Genomic DNA, 20,113 nt, shown 5'->3' with positions numbered 1-20,113 from the left:
CATACCATCTGCTTCTGATGCACAGACCACCTCCAGTGAGACCTTTAGGTTGGATGAGGTAGGTCTGCGCAAGAAAAGTAGATTCTCGCCTCCTGTCGCCGACCATGCAATTGAGACATATATCAAGATGGTCAGTCGAGATATTAATAAATTGCGTCAGCATAGATTCGGCGATGTATGTAAGCATAATTTAAACAATTCTGAACGCCATGCTTTATGTTCTCTGGCACGAGACGAGTCCATCACCATTAAACCGGCCAATAAAGGCGGGGCGGTGGTGGTGATGGATTCCTCCCTATATGAAAGGGAAATTCTGAAACAGCTGGGTGATTCCCAGGTGTATGAGTTGTTGCCAAACAATCCTACAACATTATATCAATCATCTTTACGGTCTATTTTGGTGGATGCCTTAGCAGAAGGCAATATTGACCAACCACTTTTTGACTTTCTATATGTCAACTATCCTGTTGTGCCAACGATATATGTTCTGCCCAAGATTCACAAAACCCTGTGTGACCCTCCAGGACGGCCGATCCTTTCTGGCCAGGGTTCTATGTTTTCTAACATCTCTATTTTTTTGGACCAAGTCCTTAATAAGCTTGCAGTCTCGGGCAGATCATATATCAGGGACACGGGGGATTTTCTCTCTAAATTGTATGGAATTAAGATCTCTGGTGAGGTTATTCTTACCTCATTTGACGTAACTTCGCTGTACACCTCTCTCACTCATGAACGGGGTATAGAGGCTGTTAGGGTCAGAATATATTATACTGACCCTATTGGAATTTCTTCTTTCTAGAAGTGACTTTTACAGTGCCAGGGGACTGCCATGGGCTCGAACGTGGCACCAACGTATGCCAATATCTATATGGACACGTTCAAGGAAAAACACATGTATACGTCAACCCATTAGCACCAGGTGGTCTCCTGGCATCGTTATATAGATGACATTTTTTTAATTTGGTGGGCTTCAGAAAGTCAATTGATACAGTTCCATGAGGAGTTGAACCACGTTCGTCCTGAACTCAAATTTACAATGAGACATTCTTGTAAATGTATTGAGTTCCTAGATGTATCGGTAACAAGGGGTGGAGATGGCTTTGAAACGGACCTTTTTGTTAAAAATACGGACCGTAACAGTCTATTGGCTTATAACAGTTTTCATCCATGGTCCACAATTGAATCGCTACCATGGAGTCAATTCCTAAGGGTGAAACGAATCACCAATGACAACAAGACAAATTTACGCTTAACTCAAATGTGTCAAGAATTTTTGTGTAGAGGCTACCCTGTCGGGTTGGTAAGGGATGCTGCAGAAAAGGCAAAGATGGTGGAAAGGCATACCTTATTGACTCCCAAGGCTAAAGGGGATCAACCGAAAAGGATTCCATTTATATCTACGTATAGCCCGGTGAGCAGAAGGATACATGCCATTCTAAGAAAACACTGGCCCATTGTAAGCTTGACTAATGACTCGGAGGAGTTCATTAACCCCCGATGAAGTCATATAAACGTTGTCCCAATTTAAAAGATAAACTTGTTCATTCCCTGTTTGAGAAAACGAAAGCCCCCACACAGGCGACTTTTTTGCCTTGTAAACCTGGTAATTACCCATGCCTGAACTGCATTAGCTGCGGGAATATGGCGAAGGGGCATCGTTTCTATCATCACGCTCTGGAGCGGCATTTAAAATCCGCGATCGCTATTCATGCTCCTCTTCTTTTGTAATATACTTGATTACATGCCGCTGTGGGCTACAATATGTAGGGGAGACAACTCAGGAGATAAGATTAAGAATTGGGCAACATAAAAGTACCATTCGCACATAAAAACTGGATCTGCCTATCCCTCGCCATTTCCACGATATGGGTCATTCTGTCTCTCAGTTAAAGTTCCGTGTTATCGACGGGGTACCTCTATCAATTAGAGGGGGTGATAGAATTAGTGCACTCAAAAGAAAGGAGCTCCGTTGGATTCACCTATTAGATACGTTAACCCCTAAGGGGCTTAATCAAGAATATAATTGTGGCCAGTTTTTGTAACCGTCTATATCCAGTATCAACATCTTTCTTGTACTACTTCCCATTTTTCATGTGATATGGTTTTAAAATATTTTTTATTATTTTTTGCATTTCAGATAAAACATGGTCGTGACGGCTATCTCTACATCTGCCTGGTGTGTTAATCTTCGCGGTTTTTGCCAACAATGTAAGAAAAAGGGAAGAAGTAAAAAAGTTTTTGTATCTATAATTATTGTTATTGATATGTAGCCTGAATCGTTAGTCATAATTTTTTTATTCTTGCATGCATTAAATAAATGGACGCAGCGCGCATTAGTATAGTCTTGGAATTATGTGAATAACCTGTACATGATTATTCATTGGTTATTGGAATGTGGAATATTGATGGCAGATTTCTCTATATAGGGCGATGTCTAATATATCAATATTATTCTGTGTGGGTACGCTATGCGGTTATTTTTTTCAATCCTTGAGAAATAACATGCATATAAAGAAGAAGCTTCTTTCTTCCTGTCGAAACGTTGTATCTGCTGTAACTGTTGGGAGGAATAAAGAGAATCCTTGAAAAAGCACCGCTTATGCTGCCATCATCTCTGCATTTATGCGGGAATTTGTGGATCCCCTTTTGGATCAGGATCTGAACAGGTGGCTTTGCATTGGTCCGTCCAACCCTGAATGGGTTTTGAAGGAGTGCTGCTGAGATCCTCTATTTATACAATTGGCCACATGACGTAAGGTTACGTCATGGCAGCGGGGTACTTAACGCAAAATGATGTAGCCTTATGTCATGTGGATAGTGCAAGATCAGAAGAGATCCTGCGCTATCCAGCAGCAGGAGCCGCCTGTTACCAATAGCCATCCTCCCGCTGCAACAGCATGGGTGCACAAGGACAGCGCCCCCCCCCCCACTGTTAACCCCTTACTTACTATCTATGTAGATCGCAGCATGTAAAGGGATCATAGAGGGAGGGCGCTCTCTCTGTGATGTCATCGGAAAAGAAACTAAAAGAAATAGTGTGAGAAAATTTTTTTTTTAAATTATAAAAATTTTTTTTTGCTAATTTTCCCCTATTTGTATGAAAAAAAAAAAACCCCACATATGTGGTATCATCGTGTCCCTAACTACCTGTACTATAATTTGAGTACACTAATTGTCCTGCGCAGCAAAAATCGTAAAAAATACTGTGGCAAAATGCTTATTTTATTTATTTTACCTCCTAAAAAGTGCAATAAAAGCGATCAAATAAGCCTTATGTACCCCAATATGGTACAAATAGAAACTACAGTTCATGACGCAAAAAACAAGTCTTCACCGAATTCCGTCCATGGAAAAATAAAAAGGTTATGCGACTTTGAATGCAACGATGCAAAAATAGTTATAATTTCCAAAAAAAGGTTTTTTTATTGTGGAAAAGTGGAAAAAAATGATAATGTTTTTGGTATCCTTGTAATCGTACTGACCCGCAGAAAAAAATGTATTGTGTCATTTATATTGTATGATTGATGCTGTAAAAAAAAAACAATGGCAGAATTGATGTGTTTTCTTTCCCTGCTCTCAAAAAAAATAATAAAAGCTTTACAATACATTATATGCACCCAACAATAGTACCAATAAAAACTATAGTTCGCCACACAAAAATCAAGCCCTTATATGGCCTTCAAAGTTATGGCTCTTAAAAAGTGGAGATGAAAATCTGCCAAAAATCGTTGCGTCCTTAAGTCGAAAATAGGCCATGAATACTATTGTACCTTGTCTCCACCAGAAGCTAGGGGTTGACCTGGCTTTGATGGAGTTAACGCCCCCTGTCAAGGCCCTAACTTCCGATTGGCAGTTCTTTGCAGAGGCTCGGGATTATGGTCAGACTGACCGCAGCTCAGCGGCAGGGCGCACAGTGACAGCACCGCGGATGAGCACAGCGCCGGGGACAGTGTAATCCACAGTGGCAGGGTACACAGTGACAGCGCCGGGACAGTGTCATCCACAGCGGTGGGGTGCACAGTGACAGCGCCAGGGACAGTGTCATCCACAGCGGCGGTGACCTGCGATTGTTGGGGTCTCACCTCCCGGCTCCTGTAATCGCGGGTGCGCTGCGAGCTTGCTGGGACTGCTGTCTGTCCCCATGCCCCGCCAGGTGTCTACAATCTCCACTCCCTTCTCCAGTGTCTCTCGTGGCTGCTCTCTCTTCTCCCTCGTGCGTGCGCTGCCACCTGCCTAGCGGCTACCATATCTGCTGTGATGCCGTCTGTGAAGCCGGCCCCCCAGTCAGAACGCTGTCTTCACCCTCCGTCCAGGTAGCCTGTTGCCAGACACAACTGGTGAGTGTCGCCGTCGCACTCCGCTGTGTGCTGCTCTTGTTCCCGGCCAATCGAAAGCTAGGGGCCTGACAGGGGCGTTCCCTCCTGCTGTGTGCTGTCACACCCCTAGCTTCTGGTGTCGACAAGGTACAACAGTACCTAGGCCATGTCCTAAGGGGTTAATTCAGATCTCTGTCCGGTTAATAATTTATTGTTTTTTTGCTGAATCTCGGCCCTTATGTAGTGGTTCTCTATTAATTCATACTGACGGCTCTTCTCCTTAAGGGGTTAATTCATAAATTTTGCCACCACCCTCTATGGCACCCTAGGCGGCTGCCCACTCTGCCTACCTCTTGCCTCAGTCCTGCTGCAGAAAGGAATGTGCAGATAACACGTATGTAATAAGCCTGATACGCAGCTTGTAATGTAATGCTGGGATATCTGGAGGTGAATCCACAGAGGAGAGGTTAGCAGGACAGTTAGTGCTATCATGTCATTCAGCTCCGCTTAGCCACACTCACTTATATGTGTTCAGGAAGCTTTTATTTCCACCACTTGAAGTTTTCAGCAGTCATTAAATTTGCATGTAATGGAGCCGCATGGCATATAAATGCTTCTTACTACACATCCAAATTACCGTACAAAGAAGCTCAGGCTGAGATATCACGAAGCAGCATCCAAGTCACGCTGAGAGAGAACGCTTACATGCTGGAACCGCACAGGGTGAACATTTCCTGCCCTTCCTCCGCCATATACCACCCAATGGCCAGAAGTACATGGACACCCCTCCGCATTCCTGAACTCAAGTCACATGCATTGCAAACTAGTGCATGAAATCAAGCAGGCAGCTATGTAATCTACATAGTATGGCTCATACTGGAGTATTGGTCATACTAAGGAGCTCTGTGCCTTTAAATGTGGCACTGCCATAGGATATCACCAGTGCTGGCTTTAGGTTAGGTGGCACCCTGTACAGAATGCCCCTCATCATAAGAGAAAGTAGATATATTGCATTGATAAGCAATCTGGCAAGATCATACCATACCGACACAGAACAATTCAATAAATAAATACGGTACCAAAACCAAGCTCATAACATAAATACAGCACCAGAATGAAGCTACTAACAAATACAGCACCACAACTTAGCTCAGTACATAAATAAAATACCAGAATCAAGCTCAGTACATTGATACAGAACTAGAATCAAGATCAGATCTGCAATAACAGCTTTGTGAGACCCCTGAACTCTGTAAATGCTGCTGTCAGTGACTGTGCTGATCGGGGGTGTTGTGGGCGGGTGTTGGCTATAAGAATCTCCATGATGTATAAGTACGTCCTGGAGCGTTAAGGGGTTAACAATGGCCAAGTTTGGCAGATGCAGAATGTATAGAGCCTGATGTAACATCTGATGGAGGTTGGGGGGGGGGGGGGGGGGTATTTTTCAGGATTCTGCCCCTTATTTCCAGTGAAGGGTGGTATTAATGCTGCAGCATACAGAGACATTTTACACCATTGTTGCTTGTAACTTTATAGTTAAAGTTTGGGGAAAGTCCTTTTCTATTCCAACCTGACTGCGCCCCAGTGCACAATGCAAGGCCCATGAAGACATGGGGTAGGGAGATTGGCATAGAAGAACTTAAGGGGCTGCACTATTACCAGACTTCAACCTTATCCAGCATGATTGAAGATGGAATGAATGGAAGGTTGGTTGTGAGTCGGAGCTTCTCCCTCAACCTGAGTGATCTTAAAAATGACAAAAAGCAAGCGTACCCAGCATGTTTTGTGTCATATATAATCCAGACCCCGAGTCTCCAGTATGCCTTAGCCCTTGAGCTCATGGCTATATTCAATAGTCTTCTATGGGCCTGTACTATATCTCTTGAAAGGCTCCAACTCATTCCATATTTCTTTGCTAGATTCATTGCTGTTTGATGCAATATTAGCATATCAAATTAGTTATGTAATACTTTGACATTGTGCTATCAGTCCAAGAAGGACTCCCTCGGGATTCTACAATTCACCTGTATATATGTATACAAGGTGTAGTCAGAAAGCCGGATCCAGTTATATATCTCTATACTGGTTTTCTATACTGAAACAACAATAGTATAATTGAATAGGTAGGCGTGGATGATCCTACATGATGGTATGCCACACAACGGCACCCGAGTCCCCGCAGCATGGATTTAATGTTGTATCTTGGCCTCTGTAAGAGGAAGAGAATAAAACCTAATTGCAAAGTTAAAGAGAAGCATGTGAGAAGCAAAGGTTCACTTTCCGTGTCTCTATAAGGCCGTTTAACACAAAACCTCCTCGGATCCGCAATGAGATCCCACGTTGGTGAACGCGCTATCAGGCCGAGTTTCACGGCCCGATATCATACTCGCCCGTTTGAAAATAGCCTACACCGTGTCGGACCTCGCCAGCGGAATATCACAACGGAGTCTAACACGGCGTCCCCCTAAAGACCCCATACTCACCTCTCCAGATCCGCTGCGAGAGTCCCGTCCGGCGAGCCAGCATCCATGCGCAGTGCAGCGCCTGACGCTCACAACGGAAGTCTTGCAGGACTGACTGCTTCCATTGACTACAGTGGAAGCCGGTCACACGTATATCCGTGGAAGATGGAACATGCCGCGATTTCTCTCACGCTGTGGAAACCCACGGTAGAATTCTGCAGCATGAGCATTGGAAGGCAGAAAGCTATTAAGTTCAATAGAACGGGAAACACGGCAGAAATCCGTCCGTGGGCATTAGCCATTAGTCTCATGGGACTACTGCTATGACTGACAAGGAAAGTGTACTTGAAGTGGATCGGTACCTGAATCTCCTGCAGACGGCAGGTGACTTCCTGGATGATCCGGCCCTATCGTAGCAGAAGGAGGTCACTTTCAGTACCGTTTCTTTACTTCAGCCATAGCAGTGGTCCCACAGGATACAGTTAGCTTTGGAATTGGAGACAAGATGACTTTTATGGATGCGGCAGCAATAACAAATATGTTTTCAGTTTTTTTTCATTTTTTATTTATTTTTTTATTATATACATGGGAAAGAGGGGGTTAAAACTTTTGGTATACTTTATTTTCTACAATAATAAACTTTTCTTTTTCACTTTTTTTTAAGTCCCCTAGCGGGACTTGAACTTGCAGTCATTTGATCTCTCTAATGCACATATGTCAAACCCAAGGCTCGTGGGCCAAATCCTGCCTGCCACCTCATTTTATGTGGCCCACCGGCCGTGCATTAAACCTTAAAGGGGTTATCCAGGCATTGCCTGGAAAATATTTAGAGCAGCTCTTGCAATTACGAGCACCGCCCACAAGACTGGGGTCGGAGCAGCGCTTCTGCTCCGACCCTGATGTACCTCATCGAGCACTACGTAGATAACCTCTTTAAAGAAATTCTACTCCCCATCCCTCAGATGCGGTACAGCGGTACAGTTCAGAGTCTATGACCTCTGACCTCTCCTGCCTGCTGATGTGTCTGCGCTGAGGTGAGAGGTCAGTGGTCACAGATTCAGCAGTGAGTGCAAATCCTGTAGGGATGCTGCCTGGCTAGAGGCCAATAGGGGGAGTACTAATAGCCTCTGGCCAAGCAGAATTCCTGGGATTACTATGGGGGGGGGGGGTCACTATTACTGTTAGGGACAATATAGGGGACACTGTTACTACTGTTACATAGCAGTGGTCTCACAAAATGCACTGTTGCTACACTATGGGGGTCACTGTTACAACTGGGCACACAGATGAAAAATCGCAGCATGCTCCATTCTCCTGCGGTTCCTGCATGGACGACTTTCATTGAGGTCAATGGAAGCCATCCATCTGCAGCGCATCCACAATTGAGATTGCGGACGGTTTGCAGATACCGCGGGAAAAGCAGGAGTTTGAAAAAAATCTGTACTGTGCATGTACTCCTGTTTAAGGTACCTTACACGGGGCAATTATTGCCAGAAGTATAACTGGAAACAGCGAATCCGGATGAGAGTTGTCCCACGTGCAAGCGACCGTCCACAGGGCATGGAGTGAGACATTGCTCACTTGTTGGAGTAGCTTGGTTTTTAGAAGAACTAAAAACCGAGTGACTATCAGCCCATGTAAACAGGCAGCCATTCAACTATGAGCAACTACCTGTTTACTGTGAATGAAGGCGGGTGGGCTGAAACGATCTTTGGCGTGCTCCACCTCCATTCACAAAATGACTATCGCGTCTGTGTAAAGCACAGGAGCTCATGTCTGGGACAGTTCTTGGGTGCTTAGGTGCCCAACAGTCGGCCAATGTAAAGATTTCTTTAGGGCTCCTGCACACTTGCGTGCCCTGTTGGGGGCCATGTGTACACAAGCCGCTAGTCTACCGTAATCACTTGTTTGAGCAATTATTCTGGCGACTATTGGCCCATGTAAAGGTACCTTTCCACTTGTCTTTATGTACCCCTGTCTTGGTCATTTTTGGTTCCTGATGGTAGTTTCTGGTGAAGGACTTCCTTTAGTTTTTCTTTGTATGGGGGGGAGGGGGGGGGGCGCGTACACTGCACCATGAATTCAATGAGCTGCAGTAACTGAAGTAGCAATACTGTGAAGTTTATGTACATGGTGCATTAATTGCTTTGTATAGAAATGTAACAATAGCATTAACCCTTAGTGACCACAATACGCCTTTTTACTAACCTCACTAGTGGCCTTTAAACCTGCACATAAGGTGGTGGCTTGGCTAACTGCTGACAGCCGGGCTCCTGCTATAACTGCCAAGAGCAGAGAGACCTCAGATCCTGGCTGTTTAACCCCTTATATACCACAATCAATAGCAACTGCAGCATGTAAGCAGATGACAGGATGAGAGGGATTCTCCTATCACTCATCTGCATCCTGCAATGCAATCGTAAGGTACCAACGGTTTCCCAAGGCAAACATATGCCAAAATAGCTTTTTTCCCCTTTATTCTCCTTTCAAAAAAAAAACCTAATAAAAAGCAATCCAAAAATCATATGTACCCCAAAAAGGTACCAATAAAAACTACAACTCTTCCCGCAAAAGAAAGACTTAATAGGGCTCCATTGCCAGAAAACTACGGGTCTTAGAATGCGGAGATGCAGATAAAATTATTAATATTTTATTTATTTAATTAAAAGTTCTACAACACTTTATATGGACCCAGGAGGGCTGCCATGAAGCATTACAACTCGTCCCACAAAAAACAAGCCCTCATATGGCTATGTCACATTATGGCTATTGCAATGCCACAATTAGAATCACTTGGTCTAAGACACAAAACGAGCTGGTCACTAAGGGGTTAATACTATTATTATTGCTGTTGTTACTATTAATATTGTTGTATCAATAATGGTAACATTGTATCCTGCACCCAGAAGCAGCACCTGCAGACCTTCTGTTCTCTTCAGGACCCTGGAGAGCAACCTGCCTGCGCGTCCCCAGTAATTCAGACCCCGGGGGCGCGCCTGCCAGGTGAACCAGAGCTGAGTATGTGGCTGCTGTAGAGGAGGGGAGTGGGAGGAGGACTCACTTCTCAGGGGAGCCCCAGTCTTCTGTCTGCTGCAGGTAATTCCTTCATGGGGGGAGGGGATTCAGTAATATTAATACTGCATGTAATACAGAAGAAGATTCCTCTCTGGTGCAAGAGGGGTTAATATCCCAGTATCCCCAGTCTTCCCCTTGACCTTATCAGGATGCAATATCCATACAGAGGAGGGCAAAGCCATGCATGCCTGATCAGGCAAGAGGAGGATCATCAGCAGCACAGTGTATTCCTGTGCATATAAAGAGCCAGAGGAGGGAGCTTGGATGCATTATGAGCTGAGCTGGAAGCAATGCACCTCTCCTCAGTGCTGGGGGCGCAGTGACCAGTGAGTGTCCCATCACTCCAGTGCATGCTGGAGCATTGTGCACATGTGTGTTGTGGTGGGGGGTGTGAATGGGTCATCCTGCACCAATGCAGAAGATGAGCTGCTAACACCCCTATGGTCTCTGCAGGTCTCTGCTCTTGCCTGGATGCCTCAGCTCCATGAAAGATGTGTTATGGAATGAGAGGAGGAAGGAGAGCAGCAGATCCATTTCTAGGTCATCCTCAGCAGCGGCAGGCGGTGCTGGTTCTTCTCCTCTGGGTCCAGGTCTCCCTCTGCTTTGGCCCAGTACAGCTGTCAGCGGGTAAGTGAAGAACCTGCTTCTTATGTTGCCCTAAGCCTGTGGGAGCAGCTGCTGAGATCTGGCACGTGTGCATCTGGGGGGGATCTCAGCTCTGGAGGTATTATGGATTAAGTATTGATTAAAGATTTCCCTTGACTTCCTGTCAGATGGGCTGATAACTGGGAGCAATAGACAGAACTTGACTGTGCAGGGTATGGAGAGATGATAGATTGCATGCTTGTTAATGCATGCTGTAGGTGAACTATACAGCCCCTCTTTTATTGTCTTCGGGGGTCATTGCGCAAAGTGACATTGAGAATTGTCTCCTGTCTGATGACTGGTGAGAGTTAGTTATTATCTGTTCTACTGCTGGAAATCTTATATGTATCTGAATCTGAATCCATGTTATTCTACATTCCTTAGCATGTAACAGGCTGCTTCACCTGTCTCAGGTATATCTATCTCACTATCTCACTATCTCACTATCTATCTATCTATCTATCTATCTCTTCAGTTAGCTATTCCATTGTGTAATACGTACCAAGGACATGCTATGTTTTTTTTCACAAGACGGAAAGGTCCGTGAAAGATACGCAGCTGTGATTTAACCCAATAAAATCAAGGGACTCTGTGTATTACATGTGTAATATGCTGCATATTTACCCTCATGTGAAAGAGCCCTAATTTGCGGATTTTGATGCAAAATTGAAAATGGCTTAATTCTGCCAGTAAACCTGTATCAAAATCCTCATTTAGACGTGCAGATTTTAATGTGGATCCCACGGTGGCAAATTCTACCGCAAATGTGTGAAAAAATCCTAAAAGAGGGTGATAATTGGGCGACTGAGTCACCGCAACTGACCTGGAGTTGTGCCTGATAATTAGTCCAGGGAGCTTGCATACATGTTATATCTATGACATAAATAGTTTGAGGAGCTTACGATCAAATTATACTCAGGCAACCAGATAAAGTCCCCACTGGGTGATCTACACGGCGGTTATGTGCAGCTTTCTACAGAGGCTTTCAACATCAGAATTTAGAGAATATATGGATGTAGCAGAGCTGGAGATGTTACATGAATCCCTGCAGCCCCTATTTAAAATCCATACAAGGCTCCCCACTCATCGTATAGTAGTGATTTTCACTGGTATACTGTAGTTCATTCTTTCCGTAAAGTGTACACAGCTCCTATTTTGTAGTGTTTGAGTGCTTTCCTTGTAACACCATGATTTATTAAGTCACTAATTAAAAGGCAGTGTGAAGAACGCTCTAGCATGTGATAGATTTCCCGGTGTTAATTTTCATGGGAAGGTCCTTGAATCGGTGTATAACAGAGAGTACAGCAACTAAACAGTCATGATGTCAATGAATGAGTGAACCCATACTGGTCGGATCATTTAAAGGGGTTGTCAAGTGGCAAACTATTCATGGGCCTATCCACAGATTAGGTCACCAATAGCAGATCAGCGGGACCCCAGTGCAAGGAATCTCTATCGATCAGCTGTCTTCCAGTTCAGTACGTTGGCATCCCAGATGGTCCCATACATGTTCTATTGGCGATAAATCTGGCGACTGGGCAGCCATGGAAGTGTGACAATGTTGTGGGGTTTTTCCTGTGATCCCCTTGTGTGTGAGCTGTCATTATCCCTCGTACCACTACTAGGTGACCGACTGTTGTTTGTGATGGCCCCTGCCCAGACCAGCACACCAGCAGGGGGCAGTGTCCAGCTCCACAGCAAAGGCAGGATTGAGGCGCTCACCCCAAGGTCTCCAGACACAAATGCGGCTGTTGTTAACGCCCAAACAAAACCTGGATTCACTCTGTAGCGTCCACCTTCATCATTCACGACACCACTGCTAACGAAGGCGATGGTGGGTTACAAAGGCCATACATGTAGTGGGTGCCATGAGGCCAAATGTCCTTCAGCCGAGCATCTGGAAATGGTTTAGACAGACACAGGAGTTTAACGATGGCGCCCCCTGTCTGGATGGCGCCCAATAAAACAGTTGGCGTTACTTGTGCTTGTTAGACGATCAGATGATCCTCTTTACTGGTGGTCCTAAGCCCAGCCACCTTGTGTGCCCCCATCTACTGGTCCCAACATCTCCTAACAGTCTGGTCAGAACGGCCAGTGGGAGACAATTCATCGCTACGACCATCCAGCTTCTCACACCCCAATAATACGCCCCTGTCAGACTCTGGTAACGGGGTGAAATCTCTTCTCTGCGTCGTAGAGGCATCTAGTGGTCAACAAGCTCTACACAAGCGGAAGAAGAGGTCACTACACACAAGGAGCCTCCGAGAGCCTCTTATAGGCCAAGGGGGGAACCACTTTTAGGGTCTCCAGTGACAAGACTGTTCATCTAATCACCACAACTCCCATCATTTACAGATCTGCCTGAGATGGAACTGCAGGACAGGTTTGGGAACAAAATGACCACTCCTTTTAGGCCCCCTGTCCACGGCAGTGATTTCACCGTTTGAAGCTTTCCATAGCATGCTATGGAAAGTGCCGGCCCCTGTCCACAAACGGAGAATCATTGTGATTCTCCACTCGCAGCGGGCAATTCGCAGCATGCTGCGAAAAGCCCCGATTCTCCGCGGTCAAGTTATCTATCAGATTAGGCTGACCGGTGGAGATTCATCTGCGGCTCCTGCTCCCGGGCGGCGGCTCCCGCGGAATACCGCAAAGCCCGTGGGCAGGGGGCCTTAGGGGCTGGATTTTATTTATTTTATTTTTTTTACAAAGAATCTAAATAGGACCCAGTGACCATACAACAGCTCTGACCCCTAAAAATGGCAGTGCTCCCACGCCACCGGTCACAAGGGTCCCCTGCTGCAGCATGTTGTCATCACAGAGCAATGATGTGTTGCGTGGCACTGTGTGACCAGGTCATGAAATCGCCCCCTGGTCTATGGACAACACATCACTGCTGCAGAGGTACAAGTTACCTATTGGTAAGCCAATAGGCCGTATTTACACGGGCGAGTGTTATATCAGTCTGTGTTTCTCAAACCGATCTCGCATTCTTAAATCTGCGATTGTTCTACAACTGCGATGTGTTTTTTGAAAGAAAATCGTATCGCATCACAGCAAATGCAATTTATTTATTTATTTATTTATTTTTTTGCATCAAAATTTCATGTTGTTGCAATGAAAAAAAATAAAAAGATCGCATCACATTTGCGCGTCCTTGGAGTTTCATGTGAATGCAAAGGGGCAAGTCTTCATTGCAATTTTGTTCATGAAATGCCAAAACATCGCTGCCAATTGTGATTTTTCTCGCGCGTCATTTTTACACAATTTTTCAGCGTTTTTTGTTTTTGTTTTTTTTTTCCCCCCTTCTTAAACGCAAAGGTCAATAGGACTTTTTTATTGTAAAAACACATTGCATCGCAAAAAAAACGCAAGTTCTTGCTTTGCGATGCAATAAAAAGGCTCCATTGGGAAACATGGGAGATAAAAAATGCAGCAAGACAGGGCATGACACAATTTTTTTTTTCTCGCAGCATCACATGAGTGAAAACATTGCAAATGTGAAGGAAACCATTGAAAATCACTGGTTTCATAATCCACGTTTTCTTTCAATCTCACATCACACAAAAATCGCGCAATTTTATCACCAGTGTGAAGGCGCCCTTTGTTATTCTGTCTTGTAGCATCGCTGCAAGAGGAAAACTGCCAGTGTAAATTAGCCCATGGGAAACAATGGGTTAATAGGTCACACGGGTTCTGTGTGTCACGCAGATGCCCAAAACGGATAGGATTTTATTGCCCGGGTAGGTAAGCCCTCATGGCTAACGCGTGATATCTGACCGATTGCGGTATGGTCCGATATTGTGCATGAAAAGAACACATTACTTTCAGTATGTTTAGTCACATGACCGGTTCTTCTCTTGGACCGATGGTCCGAAATTGAAAAATCACTGCATGTCCTATTTTTGGGCAATTCTGTTTCATAATCTCCCTTTATTTCCTATAGAAGGAAAAATTATGGCATCGCACCCGCACGTAAACGGGATTTTTTTCTATTGAAACAAGCGATTTTCACACGCATAAAAATTGTAGAGAAACTATGCTTTTTGCTCACAAAACGTATCGCGCTCGCAGGTTTGCAAGTGCGATATTGGACCAATGCCCTACTCGCCCATGTGAACGCACAGTGTTATATTTATACCTGCCTGCTGACTGCATCGATATGTAAGACTAAGGCCTCCGTCACACGATCGTATGTGTTTTTATGTTCGTCTGTACGCACTGTATATCACATTAATTAAGAATTGCGCAATCAAGTTCCAAACTTTAGCTGTATTTTCAGCCATTCACACGGCCGCTGCTGCGTATCGGTAAAAAATATGAAGAAGTGAAGACAATCATGGATTTTTCCAAAATGCTCAGAATCGCCAAAAATGGTTAAACAGAGCCAGCTGTCTTCTTGCCCCAGTTGTACGCCGGGTAACTCCCCCCCTCCCTTTTTTCCAGTTTCCATAGAAGTCTATGGGAGCTTCCTGCGTATCTCGAGATAAAATTCGGCAAAACCTATCTTTTCAAGCCGCGCAAAATTGCAACTTTTTTACAAAATTGCACAGCGAGTATCTGGTGCGCATTTACGCACCCCCTCAGACTCCAATGGGGCCTTTTGCGCACAAATGCGCATAAAGATAGAGCATGTTGCGGCTTTTTTTTTTGCTTGCGTGAAATGTGTGCGCCAAAACGCATAATGTGAGCGAACCCATTAAAAGTAATAGGTTGTATTCTCTGCGTATCACGCGCACGCAAGTCCGCCCTAAGATGGATGAAGTTACCCTTGACGTTCTCTGCCACGTTGCTGTGGGAATAGACTGTGCTCGCGGTCTGTGCGGACGGCGGGGTTACTGCAGCATTTCACAGCCTCTCTCCCAGCAGCCCGTCTGTACCCAGCGAGCAGCGGCTCGGCTGCGGCCTCTCTTCTCCCTGCATCGGCTCTGCTCCTGTTGATGTTTGCTTCTCTAGAGATGCCCCAGTCTGATAATGTTCCGCGTTCACCAGCCTTATTTCTGCTAATGAGCAGGAGGGACGCTCCTGGTTGCGCTAATGTTCGTGGAAATTAATCTGGAGAGGAGACGCTCCTCCGCCGCCGCCTGAGAACTGTTGCTGCAGAGCAGATTGGTGCCAATTAGTCCTCAAAGTGAAAACCTAACGATGAAAAACTGCCAAATGCTGCAAAGGTTGAAGGATCAGCAAAATGACAAAGGGAACCACAAGCTTCCCTCTGAATGTTTTGTGCTGTTAGTCTTTATAGTTGGGGGTGCACTTACTTTTGCAGTATCAACAGTGCTGCAAATCTCCCATAGGAGTCACAGGTGCAAGACATGGGGCAAAAGCCTCACACTTGTTTGCTAGCAGCGCTGCTCCTCCGATGAGGGGCATCCTGCACAGGTTTTTGCCCCCCTATAGCAAAGGGGATCAGACCTAACTAGGACCGAATCATCACTCTCCAAGGTCTCCACAGCAGCCGCATGGGTTGCCTTTATCTACACCGTTGCTGCAGACCTTATGCATATCATAGAAGCATCAGCCGTAGGGGCTGAATGGTGCCCATGAATAAAGGGATCAAGCTCCGATTAAAGGGGTTGTCCAGTAGTAAACTATTGATGGCCTATCTGCAGGATAGCTGATAAGTAGTAGATCAGCAGGAATCCACTAGCTAAAACACCCACCAATCAGTTGTTTTCTGGGCTGGTGCACTGATCTAATTTCTGCAGGAAGCAGACAGCTCAATTTCCACTGCAGTGGCCAAGTTTGGTATTGCAGGCATTGGATTAAATGGGAACTTTGTCTGTAATACCAAGTCTGGCCACTGCAGTGAGATCGGAGCTGTCTGCTTCCTGCACACTTCAGCGAAGTCCGCGGCCACAACAGTCCAGCAAACAACTGATCAGCAGGAGACTAGGTGGCAAACCCCCTTTGATTTACACTGGACAATCCCTTTAACTCCGTCCCCTTGTCTATAGGTAGTAATACTCGGGTCACATCTGCTGTGACGGTTATTTCTACATCAATTCTACAGTTTATGTGAAGGAAGGTGTGAACCAATGCCAGTCCATTATGTGAGAGGATGGAGAGCAGTGATAGGAGGGATTTTTGGTTTGAGCCCTTTTTCTTTATGTATAACATTATACTGAATGACCACTTTATTAGAGACCCCCATTTAGTTGTGTTGGACTTCTTCAGAACTACATAATTGGCCATAGCATAGACTCTATTAGGTAATGGAATCATTCTGCTGGAATATCGGCCCCTGCGGACAGGAAGCTTCTTGTAGTTGCTGCAGATTAGATGGAGGTGCTGACCAGCTGACAGGAAGGGGTTATCGATTCATGCTGCTTGCACCAAATTCTGACCTCCCATCAACACGGAGCAACAGAAATCTGGATCCATCTGATCAGGAGATGTTTCTCTGCTGTACAGTGATATAATTGTTGCCCACTGAAGTCTCGTCTTTCTGTTTCTCTTAGACAGAATGGCGCTGGAACTGGTTGTCGGCTATTATAGTCCATCCGTGCGGAGGAACAGCGCGTTCTGCATTCAGACATGTTAGCTGAAGCACCAACGTTGTATTCGGCCGCTCCTGACTGTGCAGCGCCTGTTGGTCACAACAATTCCTGACATCCTCCTCTGACCCCTTTTGGTGGCGAGTTGTTTCCACCGACAGAATTCCGTTTTGCTGGATGCTATCCTCCATCACGCCATTCTCGGTATACTCTCCACACTGTTAGGGCTGCTGCACACTTGTGTTTTTCTTGCGCGTTTTTTCACGTGATTGCCATTGGGACTTTCTAATGTTAAAAACGCATCGCACAAAAATTGCAAAGCACCAACTTGCAATGCCTTGTTAACATTAGAAAGTCCCATTGACTATCGCGTGAAAAAAACACTACGATATTGCGTGAAAAAGACGCACAAGAAAAACGCAAGTGGGTATTCACCCTTAGGCCGGCTGTCCACGGGCGATGCGGTATCGCGCAGTGAAGCTCCGCCGTGGGAGCCGCAGCCGCCTCCGAATCTCCGCCGGTCAACCCTATCTAATAGATAGGCTAACCGCAGAGAATCGGAATGATTCTCCGCTCGCGGACAGGTGCCGGCGCTTTTCATAGCAATGCCGTGGACAGGGGGCCTTACACAAGAAAACCCCACGTGGTTGGCAGTGAGGCCCTGGCTAGTCTAGCACCGATGACCGGCCTCATTGGAAGTCGCTCCGATCGCTGGATTTTCCCATCTAATGTGGATTCTCACTGAAAGTGATCCACGTAAAACCTGTCACGTGATTTTATGCTGCACGCCGGGATGCTAGGTGTATGCATGCAAGACTCATTTCCAGGTGATGTATATTCACCAGTGATTGAACAACCAGGTTTGTAGATGGCACTGGACATGCAGAACATTGGGTTAACCCCTTGAGTGGCACGCCCGGAAATTTTCCGGGACGAGCTCCACTGCTCATAGCGATATAGCCCGGAAGATTTCCGGGCTATGTATCGCTATGGGAGCTGCAGAGCACAATGCCACAAGCTGTGACAGTGTGCTCTGCCTGCACAGACCCACAGAGAACTAAGCAGGACAATGAGAAGCAGGAAGATATTGCCGATATGCCGGCAATCTCCTGCTTTGTATACAGGTTGCTATAGAGACCATCGGCTTGTCAGAAGCAAGCCGATGGTCTCTGTTGCAGGGACAGCTGGTGCTTGGCTGTCAGAGGACAGCTAGGTACCAGCTCTTACAGCAGAGATCAGAGAAAACCTCTGATCTCTGCTGTGTTAACCCTTTACATGCTGCAGTCTGTGACTGCAGCATGTAAAGGGCTGTCACCATCGGACCCCCCCAGAATGTGATCAGGGGTTCCTGATGGGTCTCTGTGGAAGTCCCCTAAAGGGACAAAAATTTCAAAAAAGTAAGAAAAAAAATTAAAAAAAAAAAAAAAGTTAAAAATTATTTAAAAAATTAAATAAATGAAATTAAAAACACTTGTCTGCCTTTACTTTGTGAAAAATTTAAAATAAAATTACACATGTGGTATCCCTGTGTCATAATGACCCAGAGAAGGAAGTTAGTACATTATTTAACCCCTTAATGACACGGTCCATTTTTTTCCTTCTTTCCCCATTTTTTTTTTCCTCCCCCTGTTTAAAAAATCATAACTCCTTTTTTTATCCATCGACGTCGCTGTATGAGGGCTTGTTGTTTTTTGCGGAATGAGTTATATTTTTTAATGGTGCCATTTAAAGTACCATATAATGGACTGAAAACCGTTTACAAAAATCTAAGTGGAGTAAAATGAAAGAAAAATGACATTCCACCATCCTTCAGTGCGTTTTGTTTCTACGGCACACAAACTGCAGCAAAAATGACCTGATAACTTTATTCTATGGGTCGGTACAATTACTGCGATACCAAATATGTATACTTTTTTTTACTGCAGCACTTGTATTTTTTTTCAAAGACATTTAATTTTTTAAAATTATTTTCTGCTGCATCTTCTACGCGCAATAACTTTTTTATTTTTCCATCGACGTACTTGAGCAAGGGCTCATTTTTTTGCGGGACGTCCTGTAGTTAATGTTGGTACCATTTTGGAATACATACGATTTTTTGATCACTTTTTATTGCATTTTTTCTGGGAGACAGGGTGACTGAAAAAGTGCATTTCTGTCGTTCTTTATTTTTTTTTTCAGATTACGTTCACTGTGGGGGGTAAATAATGCACTATTTTGATAGATCAGACATTTACGGACGCGGCGATACCAAATATGTATTTTTCTTTTAGGATTTAGATTTTTTTATTATAGATATGGCAAAAGGAGGGTGATTTAGCTTGTATTACTTTTTTTCCCTAATCTCCCTACAAATTTTTTTTCACAAAAGTTATGCAATACATTATATATACCCAAAAATGATGCCATCAAAAAGTACAACTTCTCCAGCAAAAAACAAGCCCTCACATGGCCGTGTCAATGGAAAAATGAAAAAGTTATGGCTCTTGGAACGCGACTGCAAAATTAGTTGAAATTAAATGATTGGCCTATTTAAAAAACCTGCCCTGATGGGCACGATGGGGGTAGGAAACCCGCCACTCAAGGGGTTAAAACTAAACATTGGGGTATGTGGGTGGTATTGTATTAAATGGCTCTGTGGCTATCTATATGATAGGATGTAGTTGCCCACCATATGAGATGTTGTGGTTGTCACTTTATTTGCACCCTTTACCAGTCACCATTAGAGCATTTAACTAATTTAGTTAGTGCAGGGTCCCTTAAAGAGTAGCCAGATGTTGATAAAAAAGGATTTAAAGGAAATGTTGCACAGTATTGGTCATAACATTTCTTTATGTCTTGCTGTGGTTTTTAGGATGGCAGTGTGCCCTATTTGCTGTGTTCCCCCATTGATCTTTATATCTTGCCCTTCACGTGGAGTGGAAATCATTCAGCTCCTGGTAACAATGTATCAGTATGGACCCACATTGCTCATTCATCTTGATTAATATACCTTCATGTGCGGTGGAGGAGGAAGGGTCTACAGAGACGCTCGGTGCAAGTCTGGAAATGTGCTGCTTATACAGAACAGGGCCATGCATAATGCACGAGGCGGACAGGACCCTGGGCTGGGATTTTACTT

At 44.8% G+C, this 20,113-nt stretch overlaps 1 protein-coding gene across 1 annotated transcript in view; it reads left to right on the top strand.

Moving 5' to 3' along the window:
• Positions 1-10,124: 10,124 nt before the first annotated feature.
• Positions 10,125-20,113, top strand: part of SUSD4 (sushi domain containing 4) — a 113,383-nt gene continuing 103,394 nt past the window's right edge. The window contains exons 1-2 of the mRNA XM_066594467.1: positions 10,125-10,179; positions 10,307-10,480. Coding sequence (XP_066450564.1) covers positions 10,345-10,480 — 136 coding nt within the window. The 5' untranslated portion in view covers positions 10,125-10,179; positions 10,307-10,344. The remainder of the gene's footprint in view (positions 10,180-10,306; positions 10,481-20,113) is intronic.

Source organism: Eleutherodactylus coqui, chromosome 3, assembly GCF_035609145.1.
Source record: "Eleutherodactylus coqui strain aEleCoq1 chromosome 3, aEleCoq1.hap1, whole genome shotgun sequence".
Lineage (NCBI taxonomy): Eukaryota > Metazoa > Chordata > Amphibia > Anura > Eleutherodactylidae > Eleutherodactylus > Eleutherodactylus coqui.
The sequence above is the reverse complement of the archived record's forward strand: the minus strand, read 5'-3'. Positions and strand labels throughout refer to the sequence as shown.